Below are 20,070 nucleotides of genomic sequence, written 5' to 3'. Positions count from 1 at the left end.
ATGAATTATTTTTGGTAGTAAAAATAACAGGAATAAATAGTGTTACTATATGCCCTTAAAAAAACGTTTTCACCCATCTCACATTATCTATTCACAAACTTTTTTGAGCCATTACACATATTTTATATTAGAACAATTGCATGGTACACAACCAAACAAAAATGTCACAAAAGGTACATACAGTATATTGAAATAATGATGATTTTGGTCTGGTTGCTTACTCAATGTGAAATCTGGGCCTTTTTAATTGACCACAAAGCTGTCATTCTGTTGTATGAATGGCAACAGGTCAATACACAGGTTTTCTGGTACCTTCTGCCATCTCGTAGAGCAAGAGTCATTCACTGCCATTGACGGCTGTTGAATTCAAATATCCATGTTATCATGGTGGACTGGGAGTGAAATTAATTGTTACTATATGTTACTGACATAAAGAGAAATGAACAAGATGGTGCATTAGTAAAGAAAAAAAAGATTGTGAAAATGAAATAAGGGGTGAAAAAATTGAAACAGGATAATTGGAGACTCTAAATTGCCCATAGGCGTGAATGTGAGTGTGAATGGTTGTTTGTTTGTATGTGCCCTGCGATTGGCTGGCAACCAGTTCAGAGTGTACCCCGCCTCCTGCCCGATGATAGCTGGGATAGGCTCCAGCCCGACCCTAGTGAGGACAAGCGGCTCAGAAAATGGATGGATGGATGGATAATTTCCCGTGGCACATTAGTGATGGGAAATCACTCTTTTCTTGTAAACTGATCCATTTATGTGAGATGGTGATGATATTGGCCTCCTAAAAGAGAGGTGTACCATGTCGCTTCATTTTTAATGTGGTGGAAAAGTAAGGTTTCCCAGGTAAGAAACGCAAAATGATGGCACCATAATTAGATGTGAGGCACAAGCAAATTGGAAGATGTACTCTATATATAGCTTTGATCTCCATTTTGGATTTATAACTAAGGTTAATGGTGTGGTTTTTTTTTTTAACTTCGCCAGTTCTCAGACATCATCAAATGTAGAGAATAAGATTATCTGACAATTGACAAAATCGGCCGGACCGCCCCGCTGGCAACTCCAGCCTTCTCATTGGTCGAACTGCACATGACGACATCCGTAAGATACCTGTGATTGGCTCACTCGGCAGTCGCTCAAAACAAATTCCCCTTGACAACCGAAGCAACCCGGGTAGCAGATGCCTCAGAGTCAATGTCACCATCCGTCGGAAAAGATGACTGTCCGAGGAATTCGCTGGAGCTTTACCCAACAGCTACATTAAGGTAACCGCTGTTTGTGGAGGTAGCACGAATTAGTCTGCCTGTGCTTTGAGTAGAAACGGGTTGGTTCACAGGGAACGGCTACTACTGTAGGTGCTAACAGTTGACCCAAGTCACTGGACGCAGTAATACCACTTTTAGTAATGTATTCGAAGCTTGTGTGTGTGTGTGTTGACCTTAAAAAAAAAATAATAATATATATATATATATAGTTTAAATACTGCAGGACTGACTGTTGCTGTCCAGTTCGGTGATTGACTTGTGTGCATCAGCACCTGGCACACACTAATTGAATTGAAGATCACTAGCTGTGATTTACTAGCTAGCTAGCGAGGTGGGTGACAGTTTGTTTTCGGGACCTGTTGCTCTCTGGGCGGCTTCAGTCTCCTTCATAACCTATTTCTTTATCTTTTAAGTGACAAAACACGGGTATGATAATTTTGCGTGGCTGTAATTTTCGTGTTCAACTTTAATAATCAAAGTCTAGCGTTACAATTCAGTAAGCATTCCCCAAGGAAATGGCAAAATTGAAAAACCGAGGATACACTAAACATCATGAAAAATAACTATATGTACAATACAACTATTCATATCATTGTTCACACTAGTCAATGCTTGTTTGGTTGTAACCAATTTCAATGTTTTTTTGTATTAGTTCTTTACTGAATTACTATAAACGAAATGCAGTGGATAACATTTCATGAATATACATCTATGGATAAGTTGTTTAGCAATAATAATCAGGATGTTATACGTTTCCCGTTTTTATTTTTTTATTGTTATTGCATATTTAATGTCTTTGCATTCCGTTTTGGGTGTTTTCCTGCCCTTTTCAGATATCCATTGTTGAAATGCTTCCCAAAACATTTTAGTATAAGTTCAAACAAACGATGAGTCTCTGTCAAAATGACACAAAAAAAAAAAAAAGTTTTTGCTCGATGTTGGGTCTTTGTTTTAGAAAATCATTGCAAGGATAGATATGGTTTAATGTTTTGAAATGTGTTTCTTTAGCTTTTGGTGATTTAGGTAGAGTATAGATAGTCGCAACTTCCTGTGCACAATTTTAATTTCTTTAGTATGTTCTTTCGATAGATTTTTCCTTTTTAACAGTAAAGGGAAGATATACGTGAGATGGCTCTAATTGGTCATGTGTAACAGACCTGTTTAGTTTTGTTTATTTGTTTTCAAAATGGCTAGCAGTCTCCTCTTTTAGAAGGAATAATTGAACAAAAGCCACAAAAGAATGATGAAGTTTTTCTAAATCATAAGAAAAGGGCATCATGACTCAAAATGACTTCTCGTGATTAGAGCAGTCGGCAGTTGTGGCTGGTCACGGCAAGGTCCTCTCTGCTGAAGCACTGGCCTGTGATCAAATAAATGTTTAATATTATACAGTTTAGTTTTTAGTTTATTTGTCAGGAACCATGCCTAGAAACATTAAACTCAAGAGTAGATGGTAGCGATTCCCTGTAATGATTATAGTTTTGTTAATGTCCATCTGCAGTCCTGTGGCAGGTAAGAAAGAAAAATATTGGTAAGATAAGTTAATAGATAAGGAGAGTCAAACCATATACACATGAATTAGTTTTTATGTTTTTGAATTACATGGTAGATTGTATTTGGTCCATGGGCTATAGGTTCCCCATCCCTGATTTAATAGTTGTTTTTTTTGGTCACAGGTTCAACAACAAAATTTGTAAAACTGTTATTGTCCCCTCGGGGAACTTTTGGGGATATCAGTGAAGCAGCTGCAACCACTCTACATATATTATTTTACATACATCTCATAAATTTATATGCATGTATGTACATTTCTCATCTACATGATCCTGTCCACAAGTGCATGGATTACCAGTTAAATAAGAGCTAGAGCTTCATGGGCCATTACCCAATCTACATAATTCTTAAAAAGAAATAATAATAAAATAAATTAGCTGAAAATTTTTACATTCTACTAAATTAAGCATATAAAAACCTTACAGATAGAAAGTATCATAAATTTTTCATCGCCTTTTTTGTCTGTTTTTTCTGTATTGAATAGTTTGTTTTTAGCCTTGTCGCGTCGCGTGTCTTTTGACGTAGTACTGTAAATATCTGACGGCCAATGAAGTTATTTAAAAAAAAATATATATATGTATATATATATTAAACGTCGCCGGTGTGAGACAGACAACACGTAATGCCCGGATCAGACTACAAGACAAAGTTCCTCTTTCACGATTGTACTTTGTCAGACTACTGCAATAAAATCTTGTATTCCGATACCACCACATCCTGTTTTTTACGATCATTGGGTTTAACTTGTCAACTCAAATGCGACCGGATGCACTCGTTACCGTGGCAACGACAACAAGAGTGGATCGCGCCGACTGTATTATCAGGACAAAATGGGGAAAAACGTGTGTTGGACGTGCCAGAGGACGTTCGTTTAAGGCTTGCTTGAGGTATGTTCATGTACTTTTAATATGATATGGCTCGCAAGCAGGCAAGAAAAACATTATGTAGCCTAGCAAGCTACTGCTAGCACGAATGGTTGTACGTAAACATGCTGCCGTTCTGTCGAATCATGCTCTAAAGTTTCAGTGTGCGTGAAGTAATTTAATTACAATAAAGTAATTTAATTACAGTAAGTTAGCACCCATCATTTCTGTCATGTTGTTATGTTGGTTTGACCTCACTGATAAGAAAGCATAATCTGACTAGAGCAGTGATTTCCAACCTTTATGGAGCCAAGGCTCATTTACAATTGAAAAATCTCACGGCACACCAACAAACAAAAAATGTCACAAAAAGTGGATACATGAATTGCTGTATTTACGTCCTGCCATCTAATAGAAGACCATTCATTTGTTCGGTCTGTCACTATGCCTCACTGGCATAAATAGAGGAACACAGATACATTATTGTAAATTCTTTTGAGCAATTAAGTATATACAGTAAATGAACAGGTCATTTAAATAGACACTGATAAATAGATCGGATCGGTGATCGGTTATCGTTTTTTTAAACTCTGTGATCGGCCCCAAAAATCCTGATCGTGTAAAGCCTACTCTTGACCAAATGGATGCTAGGTGTTCCTGCACTCCCTGCTAAGCACTAGGGTCACTTTTAATAAGGTATCAGCTTAAACTTGCATAATATATTTCCCACTCTGCTTGAGCATCATCGCTTACCGTACGTTTTGCAAATGTGTCATATTTGCACTCTGGATTGCAAAGGGCCCTGCCTCCCTGTTCAGTCTCCATTGTTGCACTGCCGAGCTCTCAATCCTTGTCAACCGTGCATCACAATTAACACAACAGGCAGTTTTGTGCGGAGAGAGCCTGCTGTGTGTGTGCGCGCGCGTGTGTGTGTGTTTGCAAGCACACTTTTGTGTCTATATTTACTCAAGTGCACTTATACAGCGTCTGTATGTGTGTGCATTTCCTTTGGTCCCAGATGCATGCCTGTGGTGTGAAAATGGTGGAATGAGTGCAAGCGTACATGGGGAAAAAAGACAGACAGAGCCAGTTAAGGCAGGGAAAGTAAAACTAAAATGGTACAAATGGAACAGTGTCTCGATGGAAACAGTGACTCATTTTTGGTCCACAGCTGCGGTGGATGGGCTCTAGTGTTTTCCATTGTTGAAGTGTATGAAGAGGCTGCTGATGCCAGCAGCGTCTTCAGCGGCACTGTGCAAGCCCCCTCCGGGATCCTCAGGCAAATCACCTTGTGAGTCAGGACCTGTACTGGGCTTCTTGGCTGATGAAGGACAGACTATGTGTGTACCATCACAAGTGGTCATCAGAAATCTTAGCAGTCACATCTTTGGGAAAGAAAGCAGAATCCTTATAAATGAGTTTAACACAATCTGCTCGATGCTGTTTGACCTCTAATTTGATTTCAAAATAAATCATTTTCTCATAAGGATAATGGAAGTTGAATTAGTCTGCTCCAGAAGGAAATTGTGGCCATCATGATACGTTTTATTAACACAGAGAATGTTGAAAGTAACATTTTAACATTCTTAGCCATCACACACGCCTAAAACGAAGTTGACCAATGTCTGACTGACTCGAGTTCTAACCTGCATCCAAATTTGTGTTTATCTCAAGGAATGGCATTCCTTCGTAAAGCGGCAACACCCTTAACTTATTTTATTTTTTTATAGGAATGTCAAATTTTTGTCGGTGTGGAAAAATTAGCACTGGGCAGACGCTTCGAGACAGAGCTTTTTCATTGACATTTTTTTGTAATCAAATCCATCCATCCATCCATTTTCTGAGCCGCTTCTCCTCACTTGGGTCGCGGGCGTGCTGGAGCCTATCCCAGCTGTCATCGGGCAGGACTGGACCCGGGTCCTCAGAACTGTGAGGCTGACACTCTAACCAGTCGGCCACCGTGCCGCTGTAATCAAATCATTCCAGTTATTATATGAATCATTTCAGCCCTAAGTTGCATAAAGTACTGATTCATGACCTTTTCAAAACCTCCTGACTCTATACAAATGTAAGTTCAGTATCGTCTCACACAACCAACAAAAGTATTATAGTATCTCATTTGAAGATGAATGTTAGTGTAGTTTGCTGTCAGTCAGTCATAGCGTACGCACATCTACAATCATTTTATCCAGGTTGTTGATCCACTAGAGTCCATCCGTGCTTGACAAACAAAGCTAACAAAAAATATAAACGTATGGAAAGAAATAATGTTTCCACAGCTAAACAATTACTCTAACCAGAGCCTTTTAACAACCCTACAGTGACAAATATAAAATGCCCCCATGTGGACACAACAGGCATTTTCACATGTCACTGACTACCCAATTCAGTATATCAACAAAATAAGTTTTGCAATTTTAGCACTGTATACCACAAAACACACATACAACCACCAAATGGGATAAAACATACTGTAATTCTTAAAACATACAATGAAGAAGGCAAATATGCTGAATTCTCTAGATCAGTGATTCTCAGTGTGGTAGGAGTACTAGTAGAGGTATGCGGGCACCCCCTAGTGGTACGAGAAAGAATCACTGAATAAAGACATGCCATAAAATGCAATCAAACATGAGAATGAAGCTTGTAGCTATGCATACAGCCTGTTTACATCTTTTAATCCAGTAGAGTGCAATTTTTACATTTCAAGTGCAGTACACTTTTAAGTACAGTTTGGTTGGAAAATGACACACATTGAAATTACGTTAAGAATCCCAAACTTAGTTTTCACTTGTGCCAATGTTTTTCTTAATTTCCAAGTGAATTATGCATGAATGTCATTGACAAAATTAAGTCAGATGCAGGAGGCTGTCTGTTCAGGACTATGTCGTCATGCTGATCCAAAATGAGGATTGTTCGGGTTTAACGGAGGCCCGTGCTCTACTTGGGGCCATTCTAGTTGATTTAATGTTTTGATTTAGTTAATCATTACCTCCTCCAGTGTTTCTCTAAACCTGTTTTTTTAAAAAATTTTTTAACCACATTAGATTTCTTACCAAAACGCATGTTTTTACTAAATGTTTTTAATGACCATTAATATTGTAAAACGTTGATTTGCAGCAAGATAACTCCGTGTTAAATAGTAGACAGCTGCTCACGTAGATCCTTCAAGAATGCTCATTTAAAATGGGGTTGTAAGTTTTAACATCTCCCCTGATGTTTTCTTTGTGTGTACTAATCCACCCATCTGCTGTATTTAACGTAAAAATGCTCAGGTTAAATGCAGCGTAGTACAACTGCAAACATGGCGCTGTGTGCTCTCTTTCTTGACACACTCCCTAATGGTGGCCGGTCGGTCCTCAGCCTGACATAAAGACAAACAACCTTGCCAAGCAACCTGTTGTTCAGGAGAGATGAGGCATTGGCACTAGACACTCTGGGGAATACTGCTCATCTGCATGCACTGTGTGGCGAGCCATTTAAAAATTATTATTGGAAAAGTGCATCCACCCTGTTTTTATTTTTTTCGTAACAAACCAGCGCAAATTCCCATTTCTTGATAGTGATCAGCTGAGCTCTGTGTTTACCTCATGCATGTTCGTCCTTTTAGTTCTTTATTTTTACACACATAAAAGGCTGGTATTCGCTTTGCATGTCCTTGTCGGGTGCCTGAGATCAATGGTGAAATATTCATCCATGCTGTTTGATTGCTCCCAGATTGCACACCTAAAAAAAAAAAAAAAAAAAAGACCCTTTGATTTAGTGGCATAGTTGTAACGTGGGCTCATTTTAATATGGAAATGAATGAGAGAATAGCTCTTTAATATCTCTTAACTTGCTTTTTTTCCCCCACTGCTATATGGCAGAGAATAGTAAAGGACATTTTCCACCAAATTTATTTTAAGATATTGGTGTAAATTGTCAGGTTATACACAGATTGGTTAATTCCACATCTCTAAAGATGTTGACAGTTATGAATTTATATTGAAGGTTTATGTACAAAACATACATCTTTAACCTCATGCATTTCTCCACTCAGGATTAATTGTACTCAAAGTGTCTAATATACTAAGATCCCAAATAGCGGGCGCTAAATTGCGTGTTCGCTCTCTGTAAAAAAATTGTGCGCGCTGTTGCCAACAGTTGTAAAAGTGGTGGAGACCGCTATATGTAAAAGATGGTTTTGTGCTTTGGGTAGCTCTGATGTTTTTCACCATGGAGCACTTGGGAGAGCACCACAAGTGCAAATTGAAGTTTGAAGTGAGGGAATTGGAAGTTGTAGTAGAAAAAGCCAATCCAGGGGGCACCTGGTCAGTCGATCAGCTTTCACATGATAATTTGTCTTCTAATATGAAACATTTTTCATCAATTGGTCAGATCCAGGTGCTATGCCAGTCCTTAGTTTTAGGGAATGACCAGCAATATTCTCTGAATAAAATTTTCATTTTAAAAAGCTGGTTAGTTGGTTCTTTTGTCTCGGTGCAAGAGAGTGCTGAGGATGTGTCTCTTGTTTGTTCTGGCTCTCATAGCAACGTTAGCCTTCAGTGGACGTGCTCGGACATGTAAACCGCACTTCCACGCAGGAGGCGCTCTGGATTGCTTAATCATACCATAAATGTCTGGATTTGAAATTGAATTAATGGCTTTTCAGTGCTTGGATTTATTCCAGATGGTGGCAATAAATGTCTGTACCCCTGACACTATCATCTGTTCCACCGCTTTCCTCCCCCCCCCCCCCCCCCCCCCCCCCCCCCCCCCCCCCCCGTAGCCCCTTTTAAACCCTCCTCTTCAATCTGTGTTCTATTTAAACCTCGGACACTCAAATGAGCCCATTTTAAGCCGCACTGACCTCTTTAGTAAAAGCCTCCATTGTCGATGACTGTCATAACACTTACTCTCACCTGTCTCCAGCTTCTTCGCCCGCGCATCAAAGGCTACGACTGACAGTCGTCCACAGACTCATCTTGAGATTCAACAAGATTATATAATGCTGCAAAATTCAAAGGAAAAAGTGCTGCTCACCAATTTGATTTTCATCGTTTTTGTGGATTCAACATGCAGTTAAATCTGAGAAGAGTGCTCGTTTTTTGAAAGACATGACATTTGGAGTAGACACTGACATGATTCAACTGCTAATGGATCATATAGCTTAAGGTAAGTGTTTTTTTATTTGTGAAATTACTTGCCTGTACATTAATGTAAGACTATTATGTTAAACGCATTACATTATATGTGTATGATGTTAGAGTGGAACCTCCAAAATCGAATGCTGCAGATACTGATGACATTTGGATTTCAACCAAAATATTATGGAAACTATGCCTCAAAAGTCAAACAGAACTTTGAGTTGCAGCCATCAACACGCAAGATGTCAGCAAATCTTCAGTTCAGTGAAAATCTGAAGGGTTCCTCAAGTGTGTTTCTTTTTGTCTGGCTTTGTGTGTGTTTTTGCGATGCCACCAGAGAAACGTACAGTATTAGTAACGTCAAAGAGCAAAAGTGATGATAGCTGTAGCGCAACATAGAAAAGCTTGTTGCTGCTCAGTACAATACGAGTAATGCATAGACGTACATCGACAAATTAATGTTACCAAGCATATGCTAATGTGAATAGCCTGTAGCTGAAAGCATGACGACGACCCTGAACATTTCTAGAGAAGCTTGCTAACATAATGGCACATTTTTACTCTCAATTACGTGTCAATGGGTGAGTAGTTTTACCTTACAGAAACTTTAGTTTATAGCTTTAGTTTCTTTAATATTGTATGAAAGTTGATCATGGTTAAATATTACTTAAAAAACTGTTAATAAAGGTTTCAAGATTGCAAAACTTTATGCCTGGAACAAATTCACTTATTTCCTAGAAGGAGATTTTTATTTTTATAAATGGAACAACTTGGAATTCAACCATCACTATGGAAAACACTCTGCTGTACTTTATAGATTCCACTGTGTTTTTTTGGGGGGGTGGGGGGGTTTTGTGTTAATACTGCTGAAATTGAGTGCTAGTTGCATGAGTGATATACAACACAGACACAATTATATTAAAATTGTCTCTTGCCGCATTGAATACTCTTGAACTGAAATACTATTGTTTTTAATTGACTTTATTGTTGGGAAGTGCACGATAAAAATGCAACAAAATGGTTTGTTCTCCATCACCAGTTGCCATGAGCTAAGCCCCACCTCCCACCTCCCTGGGAGTCCCCTTGGCAGGATGACTGCTGTCTTCCCCTCGGAGAGCAACCCAGAGGGGGCCCAAGCAGGGGCCGGGGCCGCGGGAGCAACGGGGAACAGCTCAGTTTCCGGGGTGGACACCGGGGAGTCCAATGAAGACTCTGCGGGAGGTTCTGTTGGAGGCACGGCGGTCGCAGCCCACAACCAGAGGTACACGCGCTGCACCACCCAGGACAGCTCCGACATCAACACAGATGACGAAGGAGCGACCGTCCGCCGCCTTACCCCGCTGGAGAGACTCAACCTGGATATGTGCCAAGATGAGAGGTGAGGCTCAGATTTGTCCCAATAACCCCCCCCACCATAACCAACACTTTCTCTATACACTACATTTGTGTTCCATTTAAGCGAATTTATTTATGCTTTTGTGGTTTGACAACAGAGTGGTCCGTGAACTTACAGTGGGCAGAAGAATCAGCTTCTACAAAATTCGAGGGGAGATCGGCTGTGGAAATTTTTCCCATGTCAAGTTGGGAATACATGCACTCACCAAAGGTAAAGCAAACACAATAGTAAATGAACACTTTGGATAGAAATACTGAAGATCGCAGAATGTGAAGGTGATTTGTGTCACAGATGCTCCTCATGCATTTCACAATTTGCCATTGTTAGTCACGCAAGAAGTTAACAACTGGAAAAGAAACTAGCAAAACTCTACATTAACTTTGACATGACAGCGTATGGTGATGCTGTCGTCCTACATTATCTTCTGTTCTGTTTGCCGGAGTCATGGGGATCAGCTCCGTTTCTCGAGTTGACACCTTGTTGAGACGGGGTCTTTTATTGGAGTAGGCATCACAAAAACAATAAAAGCCAAAGAAGAAAACAGATTTGCACAGTTTACCTTTACTGCTCACTTAACCTGTAGCTTTGTGAAGTACAATGGGTATAGCTTTGGAGGTTTTTTAGTATAATCCTAAAAATATTACACACATACGAGCTATGAGCTGTAACACTAACAAAAGTGTCCTTTAGAGTAGTTCACTGATAGATAAATAAGTGATGGGCTTCTGGACAAGTACGTAGATGATTGAGGCTCAAAACTGAATTGATTGTCTGCTGACCTTGAACAGAGTAATTAGAGATCTCTGGTTTCCACAGTGACGTGACTGATCAAAGCTAAACGGAAAAAAAGGTTTCTTTTTCTTTTTTTTCAACCTGTGTGTGTCTCTGTGCTTGCTTGCTTAAGATTTTATGTACATCCTGGTTATGCATTGTTTGGTTTTAACTATAGGATACATTTTGAATGGCACTATTGACTGTTTTGTTACACTGAAAGGAAGCCAAACGACACTGAATAATGCATACGGATAGATGCACAATTAGATATCTCAGCACCTTTTTGCCAAATGGGATGTTTTGTGTATTCAATTGCCTGAGGTCTATTTTACTCCTGTGTGAATCATCTAAAAAAAAGAGTACATTTGGAAGACACTGAAGCGTTACAATTGAGCATTTATCATTACAGCATATAAATAAGTATGGATTTTAACAAATATTTGAAGGGCTGCCAAATTCTGAAAACTTTCAAAGTTGGAAACTTTCCATGGGAATAGTAACAGTAATTTATGCGACAATAACAGGAGTAAACCCTGAATTTATAAAATTGAAGGTTGGCTCTTAATAGAGAACTTTAATATAGTGTTAGAGGAAAATATATTTTGCGTAATCCCGATATCCACAGTTGAATATGACGAACCCATTACCTGAAATGGTTTAGCAAAAATGCAGAGGGTAGACTTGAGAAGCTTGAGTGAAGATCCTATTTTCATTCAACGTTTTGAAAAGGACTGTTGGTATTTTTTGACAGAGGGGGTGGATTATTGTTAATGTTTAATTGGTTTGGGCCTGGGGGATGAGTAATATTTAACTCAGCATTCATGTTTTTCTCTTCAATGAAATAATTGATTAATTCAAATCTTAAAATTTAAATTTCATAAAGTGCTACTTACAAATTTGTTAAACTGCCATGCTTTTAAATTGTATTGTTTTGCATAAATGTCTGTTTATGACTAAATGTTTATACATACAGTGGGTACGGAAAGTTTTCAGACCCCCTTAAAGTTTTCACTCTTTGTTATATTGCAGCCATTTGTTAAAATCATTTAAGTTATTTTTTCCCCTCATTAATGTACACACAGCACCCTATATTAACAGAAAAAAATGGAATTGTTAAAAGTTTTTCTGATTTATTAAAAAAGAAAAACTGAAATATCACACAGCCTTAAGTATTCAGACCCTTTGCTGTGACACTCATATTGAACTCAGGTGCTGTCCATTTCTTCTGATCATCCTTAAGATGGTTCTACAACTTCATTGGAGTCCAAGAGCTCAGAGACCGAATTGTGGCAAGGCACAGATCTGGCCAAAGTTACCAAAAAAAATCTGCTGCACTTAAGGTTCCTAAGAGCACAGTGGCCTCCATAATCCTTAAATGGAAGACGTTTGGGACGACCAGAACCCTTCCTAGAGCTGGCCGTCCGGCCAAACTGAGCAATCGGGGTAGAAGAGCCTTGGCGAGAGAGGTAAAGAAGAACCCAAAGATTACTGTGGCTGAGCTCCAGCAATGCAGTCGGGAGATGGGAGAAAGTTATCGAAAGTCAACTATCACTGCAGCCCTCCACCAGTCGGGGCTTTATGGCAGAGTAGCTCGACGGAAGCCTCGTCTCAGTGCAAGACACAAGAAAGCCCGCATGGAGTTTGCTAAAAAACACCTGAAGGACTCCAAGATGGTGAGAAATAAGATTCTCTGGTCTGGTGAGACCAAGATAGAAATTGTTGGCCTTAATTCTAAGGGGCATCTGTGGAGAAAACCAGGCACTGCTCATCACCTGTCCAATACAGTCCCAACAGTGAAGCATGGTGGTGGTAGCATCATGCTGTGGGTGTGTTTTTCAGCTGCAGGGACAGGGAGACTGGATGCAATCGAAAAGATGAATGCGGCCAAGTACAGGGATACCCTGGACGAAAACCTTCTCCAAAGTGCTCAGAACCTCAGACTGGGCCGACGCTTCACCTTCAAACAAGACAATGACCCTAAGCACACAGCTAAAATACCGAAGGAGTGGCTTCAGAATAGCGGCACGGTGGACGACTGGTTAGAGCGTCAGCCTCCCAGTTCTGAGGACCCGGGTTCAATCCCCGGCCCCGCCTGTGTGGAGTTTGCATGTTCTCCCCGTGCCTGCGTGGGTTTTCTCCGGGCACTCCGGTTTCCTCCCACATCCCAAAAACATGCATTAATTGGAGACTCTAAATTGCCCGTAGGTGTGAATGTGAGTGCAGATGGTTGTTTGTATGTATGTGCCCTGCGATTGGCTGGCAACCAGTTCAGGGTGTACCCGCCTCCTGCCCGATGACAGCACGCCCGCGACCCTAGTGAGGAGAAGCGGCTCAGAAAATGGATGGATGGATGGCTTCAGAACAACTCCGTGACTGTTGTGAAATATTTAAGGGGGTCTGAAAACTTTCCTTACCCACTGTATATATATATATATATATATATATATATATATGCCTAATTATTTCCAAAATTCCCAAGCTTAACTTCCATCGAAATTGATCAGAAACTCTTTTTTTTAACCTTATCTATTTTTGACCGTTCATCGTCTGCAACACCAGACAAAGTGGCCATCAAGATCCTTGACAAAACCAAGCTGGATCAAAAGACCCAGCGTCTGCTGTCCAGAGAAATCTCCAGCATGGAGAAACTACATCACCCTAACATCATACGCCTCTATGAGGTTGGACTCTTAAATGCATTTATTGATTAACCTGTTATTGTCTCTTTGTGTTCAGCATCGAAGTGTACCAAAACACCGTGATCGCCCGTTTTCCTCTTTATGAATCTTAAGGTGGTGGAGACGTTGTCACGGTTACACCTAGTGTTGGAGTACGCCGGTGGAGGGGAGCTCTACAGCAAAATCACCATAGAGGGGAAACTTTCTGACGGTGACAGCAAAATTGTCTTTGCTCAGATCCTGTCTGCTGTAAAACACATGGTTGGTATCATATCCATAGAAAATTCAGGAGACATTTACTGATTACCTCAACCAAGCGTGAAATTGAGAGATATCACCCCGTTAGTGGGTTTGTGTGTTAGTTAGCAGGATTATGCGCAGACACAAGACATAAACGACTGATTTACAGTAGATGACGTCTCAATCGTATGATAGATATATATTTATTTTGCCCAAAGGAAGAGTTTGGTATGGCATTGCATCATGCACATACAGGATGTCCCCAGTTTACAACAAGAGTTCCGTTCCTACGGCAGTAATTTAACCTAGAGTACGCAAGTCGAAATGTGCTGTAGTCGATGACCATAAATATAAAACTCAGGTAAAGAAGCCTGCCTTCTACTACATTGCTACTACATAGCAATTAATGACATTTATGGGAGTAAACCAAAAATTTACCAAATTTAAGGTTGGCTCTTAGTACGGAACTTACAATGGATATTAAAAACAGGTTTACACACCCCGGTTTAAATGTCTGTTTTTCTGTGATATTAAAACAAAATTAGACCAAGAAATAATTTCAAAACTTTGTCCACCATTACCTGACCTATAGCCTGTACAACTCAACTGAGGGGAAAAAATGTAAAGGAAAAAATAACCAAGATAATGTGGTTGCACAAGTTGCACACCCTCTAATAATAGGAGATGTGGTTGTGTTCTGAATTAACCAATCACATTCAAACTCATGTTAAATGGGAGTCAGCACACCTGCCATCATTTAGTGCCTCTGATTAACCACATATAAAGTTCAGCTGGTCTTGTAGGCTTTTCCTGACTGGTATTTGGAAGTGTTCATACTTCACTCCATCTTGAATAAGGCGTCCATTCCAGCTGAAGAAAAACAGCCCCAATGCATGATGTTGCCACCACTATGCTTCACTGTAGCTATGCTGTTCTTTTGGTGATGAGCAGTGTTGTTTGCGCCAAATATAGATTTTAAAATTAGGGGAAAAATGTTAGGGGTTTTTCTTTTTCTTTTTTTCTCCCCTCCTGCCCTCTCGTTGTAAGATGAGGCCTTGCCACCCTACCCCATAGCCCAGACATACTGTATGTACTAAGTGGCGATTGTTGTCACATGTACTAAACAGCCAGTACATGCAAGAAGTTGCATATTTTTACTTCCCTTTTTCTAAAAGATTTTTTTTTTTTCTTCCTACAAATGAGTTGAACATGTTTTGGTCACATTAACAAAATAATTTGTTTATGCTTGAATATGATACCATTAAATTACCCTCAGTATTTCGAAAATTACCCAGTTTACTTGTCCCTGTACCTACAACTTTCTGGAAATTCATCAGTAGTTTCCCCCAACCCTTTGCAATTCCAGTCTGCACTCTACAGTTTGCCATTCTGGTTGACACTTGTTCTTCACTGTCTGATCATTTACTACATGTAACTTAATGTTGTTGTTTTTTTGCCAACAGCATGAAAACAACATAATTCACCGTGATCTGAAGGCAGAAAATGTATTCTACACCAGCAGTTCTTGCGTTAAAGTGGGTGACTTTGGCTTCAGCACGTTGAGCAGTCGTGACGAAACGCTCAACACGTTCTGCGGCTCCCCGCCTTACGCTGCCCCTGAGCTCTTCCGGGATGAAAACTACGTGGGCGTCTTTGTGGACATCTGGGCTCTGGGAGTAATGCTGTTCTTTATGGTGACAGGCACCATGCCGTTCAGGGCGGATACTGTAGCTAAACTGAAGAGATGCATCCTAGAAGGTGCTTTCACGCTGCCCTCCTGGATGCCGGACGCATGCCAGAACCTGATCCGGGCGATCCTCCAACCCTTACCGGTTGACCGCTGCTCCATAGAACAAATGACGGCCAGTGACTGGCTGCATCATGTTGACTTCCCGCGACCCATGGAGCCCTTCAAGCTGGAGCCATCTCACCTGGCCGAGAATGATCCATCTGAGCTGGGGGTCGAGGAGACAGAGGTAGCGACAGCACTAGGGACACTTGGCATCACCTCAGAACACATCCTGAACAACCAGGGAAAGGACTGCAGGAGTTCAATCACAGGAGTGTATAGAATCCTCCTGCATGGCACTCACAAGAGACGCGCTGTAGAGCGCATACCAACGGTCACGCAGGTACCTGGCCCAAAAGCGACTAAAAAGGAGCGTCTAAAGGTGTACCGCAGTTTACAGCATACATCTAAACTCTGTGTTATACTGTGACACAATGCTCTAGTCGATGCTAGATATAATTTTATACAACAGTACTCTATATTAGATAAGACTGAATTTTGGTATTAAAAAAGTAACTATGTGCAACAGTAGGCCAATCCATTCAAATCATGGTAGACTACCCCATTTAGAAAATGAAATCTGGGATTTCTTATTTTCATATTCATTTAGTGAGTGAAATTAGTCTCTGTGAGAATGTTGTTGAATTGTCTCATCTTTTGACAGAGACTTGTCCTAATCCATGAGAAAAAAATATTAAGTGTGGTTTCCTAAAAGACATTTTGGCTGAATGAACATAGCTGACACTTGAATTTTGGCATGATGTAGCACAAAACATCCTAAAATAATAATAATGCATGTACATACATGTGTTGTCTTCAGGATAAGCTTTCCATTCGCAATGTCATAAGAGATGCTTCGTTGCCATTTTGCCTGATGTATCTCAATGAGATGTTCCTCAGGTTCTTGTCCTGTCTGGAAAAGCCAATAAATGACTTGTAATTTGTTTTGAGTCTACTTTTAATTCTCTGCTGTCATACCCCTCCGCTATACTGAGTTAAAAAAATTAAATAATTTTTTTTAAAAAAAACTCACCCCAGGGTAGCAGAGAGTCATCAAGAGGTGATGGACACGGCAGAGACACTGTAACCCAAATAACAAAAAACACAAATTTAAGGGAAGATGAATTTTTTAGGGGTTGTAGGCATAGCTTGATGGCTAACTGCACACTGTAAAGGTAGAAATGGGCCAAGTTATTGTCAATGTGGAAGTGGAAATGAAGGCGCTTGGTGCTTAGATTATGAGGGAGGGGTGACTCATGCCCGAGTCCTGGTTGTCATCTGGCCTTGTTTTAGCCCTGACCCAAAAAAACAAAATCTGGTCAAATGAGAAGAGTTCAATGCTATATTGAAAATGACTTTACTAGGTCTTTAAGCAATTTTGATGTAGCATTGTGAAGAAGTGACAAATATGCGGCTAGGAAGACTACGATTAGAGGATCAAAATTGTTCCAACGGCACCGCAGGAATCGGGAGTTGTGAATTTATCCTGTTGTCACCAAGTGGTTGAAAAGCATGTTTGAGTTTTTGTCTTGCCACCGACCGAATTGTTTGTCTCCGGTAGTTGGAGAAGCTACTACTGCAAACAAGCCACTAAAACAAAGTATCCAATATCCAGGACATAAACACAACACTATAGTAAATTGTGAAGCAATATATAATGTCCAGTAGTGTGACTTGAATGTTGAATGTTGGGACTATGACAGGAAAATCTCGGGAGTTGGTTGACATGATGATTAGGAGAAAGGTTGATATATTGTGTGTCCAGGAGACCAGGTGGAAATACAACATTCAAAGTCCCCACATTCAGTTCTAGGCTCTGTGTTTTCCTCTTCTCTTTCTGCCGAAGAACCCACTTTCCACCTCTTAATACAACATTAAATACAAAATCTCGGGAGTTGGTTGACATGATGATTAGGAGAAAGGTTGATATATTGTGTGTCCAGGAGACCAGGTGGAAAGGCAGTAAGGCTAGAAGTTTAGGGGCAGGGTTTAAATTATTTTACCATGGTGTAGATGGGAAGAGAAATGGAGTCGGGGGTTATTTTAGAAGAAGAGTTGGCTAAGAATGTTGTAAGAAGGTGAAAAGAGTATCAGATCGAGTGATGAGGCTGAAATTTGAAATTGAGGGTGTTATGTGTAATGTGATTAGTGGCTATGCCCCACAGGTAGGATGTGACCTAGAGGTGAAAGAGAAATTCTGGAAGGAGCTAGATGATGTAGTTCTGAGCATCCCAGACAGAGAGAGAGTCGTAATTGGTGCAGATTGTAATGGACATGTTGGTGAAGGTAATAAGGGTGATGGGTAAGTACGGTATCCAGGAAAAGGAACTTGGAGGGACAGATGGTGGTAGACTTTGCAACAAGGATGCAAATGGCTGTAGTGAACACTTTTTTCCAGAAGAGGCACGAACATAGGGTGACCTACAAGAGCGGAGGTAGAAGCACACAGGTGGATTACATCTTGTGCAGACGATGTAATCTGAAGGAGGTTACCAACTGTAAGGTAGTGGTAGGGGAGAGTGTGGCTAGACAGCATAGGATGGTGGTGTGTAAGATGACTCTGGTGGTGGGGAGGAAAATTAGGAAGACAAAGGCAGAGAAGAGAACCATGTGGTGGAAGCTGAGACAGGACGAGTGTTGTGCAGCTTTTCGGGAAGAGGTGAGAATTCATTAAAGAGAATGAAAAATGAAAAATGGAAAGGCAGTTGGTCCTGATGACATTCCTGTGGAGGTATGGAAGCATCTAGGAGAGGTGGCTGTGGAGTTTTTGACCAGCTTGTTCAATAGAATTCTAGTGCGTGAGAAGATGCCTGAGGAATGGAGGAAAAGTTTACTGGTGCCCATTTTTAAGAACAAAGGTGATGTGCAGAGCTGTGGCAACTATAGAGGAACAAAGTTGATGAGCCACACAATGAAGTTATGGGAAAGAGTAGTGGAGGCTAGACTCAGGACAGAAGTGAGTATTTGCGAGCAACAGTATGGTTTCATGCCTAGAAAGAGTACCACAGATGCATTATTTGCCTTGAGGATGTTGATGGAAAAGTACAGAGACGGTCAGAAGGAGCTACATTGTGTCTTTGTAGATCTAGAGAAAGCCTATGACAGAGTACCCAGAGAGGAACTGTGTTACTGCATGCGGAAGTCTGGAGTGGCAGAGAAGTATGTTAGAATAATACAGGACATGTACGAGGGCAGCAGAACAGCGGTGAGGTGTGCTGTCGGTGTGACAGAAGAATTTAAGGTGGACGTGGGACTGCATCAGGGATCAGCCCTGAGCCCCTTCCTTTTTGCAGTGGTGATGGATAGGCTGACAGATGAGGTTAGACTGGAATCCCCGTGGACCATGATGTTTGCAGATGACATTGTGATCTGCAGTGAAAGCAGGGAGCAGCTGGAGGAACAGTTAGAAAGATGGAGGCATGCACTGGAAAGCAGAGGAATGAAGATTAGCCGAAGTAAAACAGAATATATGTGCATGAATGAGAGGGGTGGTGGGGGAAGAATGAGGCTACAGGGAGAAGAGATGGCAAGGGTAGAGGACTTTAAATACTTGGGGTCAACCGTCCAGAGCAATGGTGAGTGTGGTCAGGAAGTGAAGAAACGGGTCCAAGCAGGTTGGAACGGGTGGAGGAAGGTGTCAGGTGTGTTATGTGACAGAAGAGTCTCTGCTCTGATGAAGGGCAAAGTTTATAAAACAGTGGTGAGGCCAGCCATGATGTATGGATTAGAGACAGTGGCACTGAAGAGAAAACAGGAAGCAGAGCTGGAGGTGGCGGAAATGAAGATGTTGAGGTTCGCTCTCGGAGTGACCAGGTTGGATAAAATTAGAAATGAGCTCATCAGAGGGACAGCCAAGGTTCGATGTTTTGGAGACAAAGTTAGAGAGAGCAGACTTCAATGGTTTGGACACGTCCAGAGGAGAGAGTGAGTATATTGGTAGAAGGATGATGAGGATGGAGCTGCCAGGCAAGAGAGCTAGAGGAAGACCAAAGAGAAGGTTGATTGATGTCGTGAGGGAAGACATGATGGCAGTTGGTGTTCGAGAGGAGGATGCAGGAGATAGGCTCTCATGGAAAAGGATGACGCGCTGTGGCGACCCCTAACGGGACAAGCCGAAAGGAAAAGAAGAAGAGTGTGGTAATCCAGAGATGTGCAGAAATGACTGTCAATATAAAATTAGGAGTCAACTGTTGAAGTTATAAATGATACATAAAAATTATGGTAGAATATTATGCTTATTGAATGCTTTAAATTTTTAATATGTTGGAGTTTTAACCTTGATATTGTGAGACAATTCTTCGGAAAACGGAATGCACGCAAAGACTTAATTTCCCACAATGCCTTCTGTAAGGTTGAGCATGACGTAGTGTGTACTA

General features: G+C 40.8%; 1 protein-coding gene and 1 long non-coding RNA gene across 4 annotated transcripts; one reads left to right on the top strand and one right to left on the bottom strand.

Moving 5' to 3' along the window:
* Positions 1-54: 54 nt before the first annotated feature.
* On the top strand, positions 55-16,638 carry nim1ka (NIM1 serine/threonine protein kinase a). Of its 3 annotated transcripts, none has more exons than XM_061767776.1 (7): positions 55-1,274; positions 8,603-8,845; positions 9,857-10,195; positions 10,311-10,423; positions 13,547-13,668; positions 13,780-13,926; positions 15,369-16,638. In XM_061767776.1, the coding sequence occupies exons 3-7, from the start codon at positions 9,909-9,911 to the stop codon at positions 16,122-16,124; spliced, it is 1,425 nt and encodes a 474-aa protein (XP_061623760.1). In that variant the 5' UTR covers positions 55-1,274; positions 8,603-8,845; positions 9,857-9,908; the 3' UTR covers positions 16,125-16,638. The 3 variants fall into 3 exon arrangements, with proteins under 3 accessions (XP_061623760.1, XP_061623762.1, XP_061623763.1); XM_061767778.1 differs by lacking the exon at positions 55-1,274 and adding an exon at positions 3,593-3,715; XM_061767779.1 differs by lacking the exons at positions 55-1,274; positions 8,603-8,845; positions 13,547-13,668 and having other exon boundaries at positions 9,883-10,195.
* Positions 16,498-20,034, bottom strand: LOC133475231 (uncharacterized). The gene is made up of 3 exons (XR_009787752.1): positions 19,971-20,034; positions 16,728-16,775; positions 16,498-16,607 (listed from the first exon to the last, which is right to left on the bottom strand). It is a non-coding gene; the product is annotated as an uncharacterized LOC133475231 (long non-coding RNA).
* Between the last annotated feature and the right edge of the window lie 36 nt (positions 20,035-20,070).

The sequence above is a fragment of the Phyllopteryx taeniolatus genome, chromosome 3, assembly GCF_024500385.1.
Source record: "Phyllopteryx taeniolatus isolate TA_2022b chromosome 3, UOR_Ptae_1.2, whole genome shotgun sequence".
In the NCBI taxonomy this organism is placed as follows: Eukaryota; Metazoa; Chordata; class Actinopteri; order Syngnathiformes; family Syngnathidae; genus Phyllopteryx; species Phyllopteryx taeniolatus.
The sequence above is the reverse complement of the archived record's forward strand: the minus strand, read 5'-3'. Positions and strand labels throughout refer to the sequence as shown.

What these genes read in the sequence shown, in the direction of transcription:
- nim1ka (XM_061767776.1), top strand. Translation starts at nt 9,909, where the DNA reads ATGACTGCTGTCTTCCCCTCGGAGAGCAACCCAGAGGGGGCCCAAGCA. An exon ending in GATATGTGCCAAGATGAGAG is followed by an intron (nt 10,196 to 10,310) that starts GTGAGGCTCAGA and finishes GTTTGACAACAG; the next exon opens with AGTGGTCCGTGAACTTACAG. An exon ending in ACATCATACGCCTCTATGAG is followed by an intron (nt 13,669 to 13,779) that starts GTTGGACTCTTA and finishes ATGAATCTTAAG; the next exon opens with GTGGTGGAGACGTTGTCACG.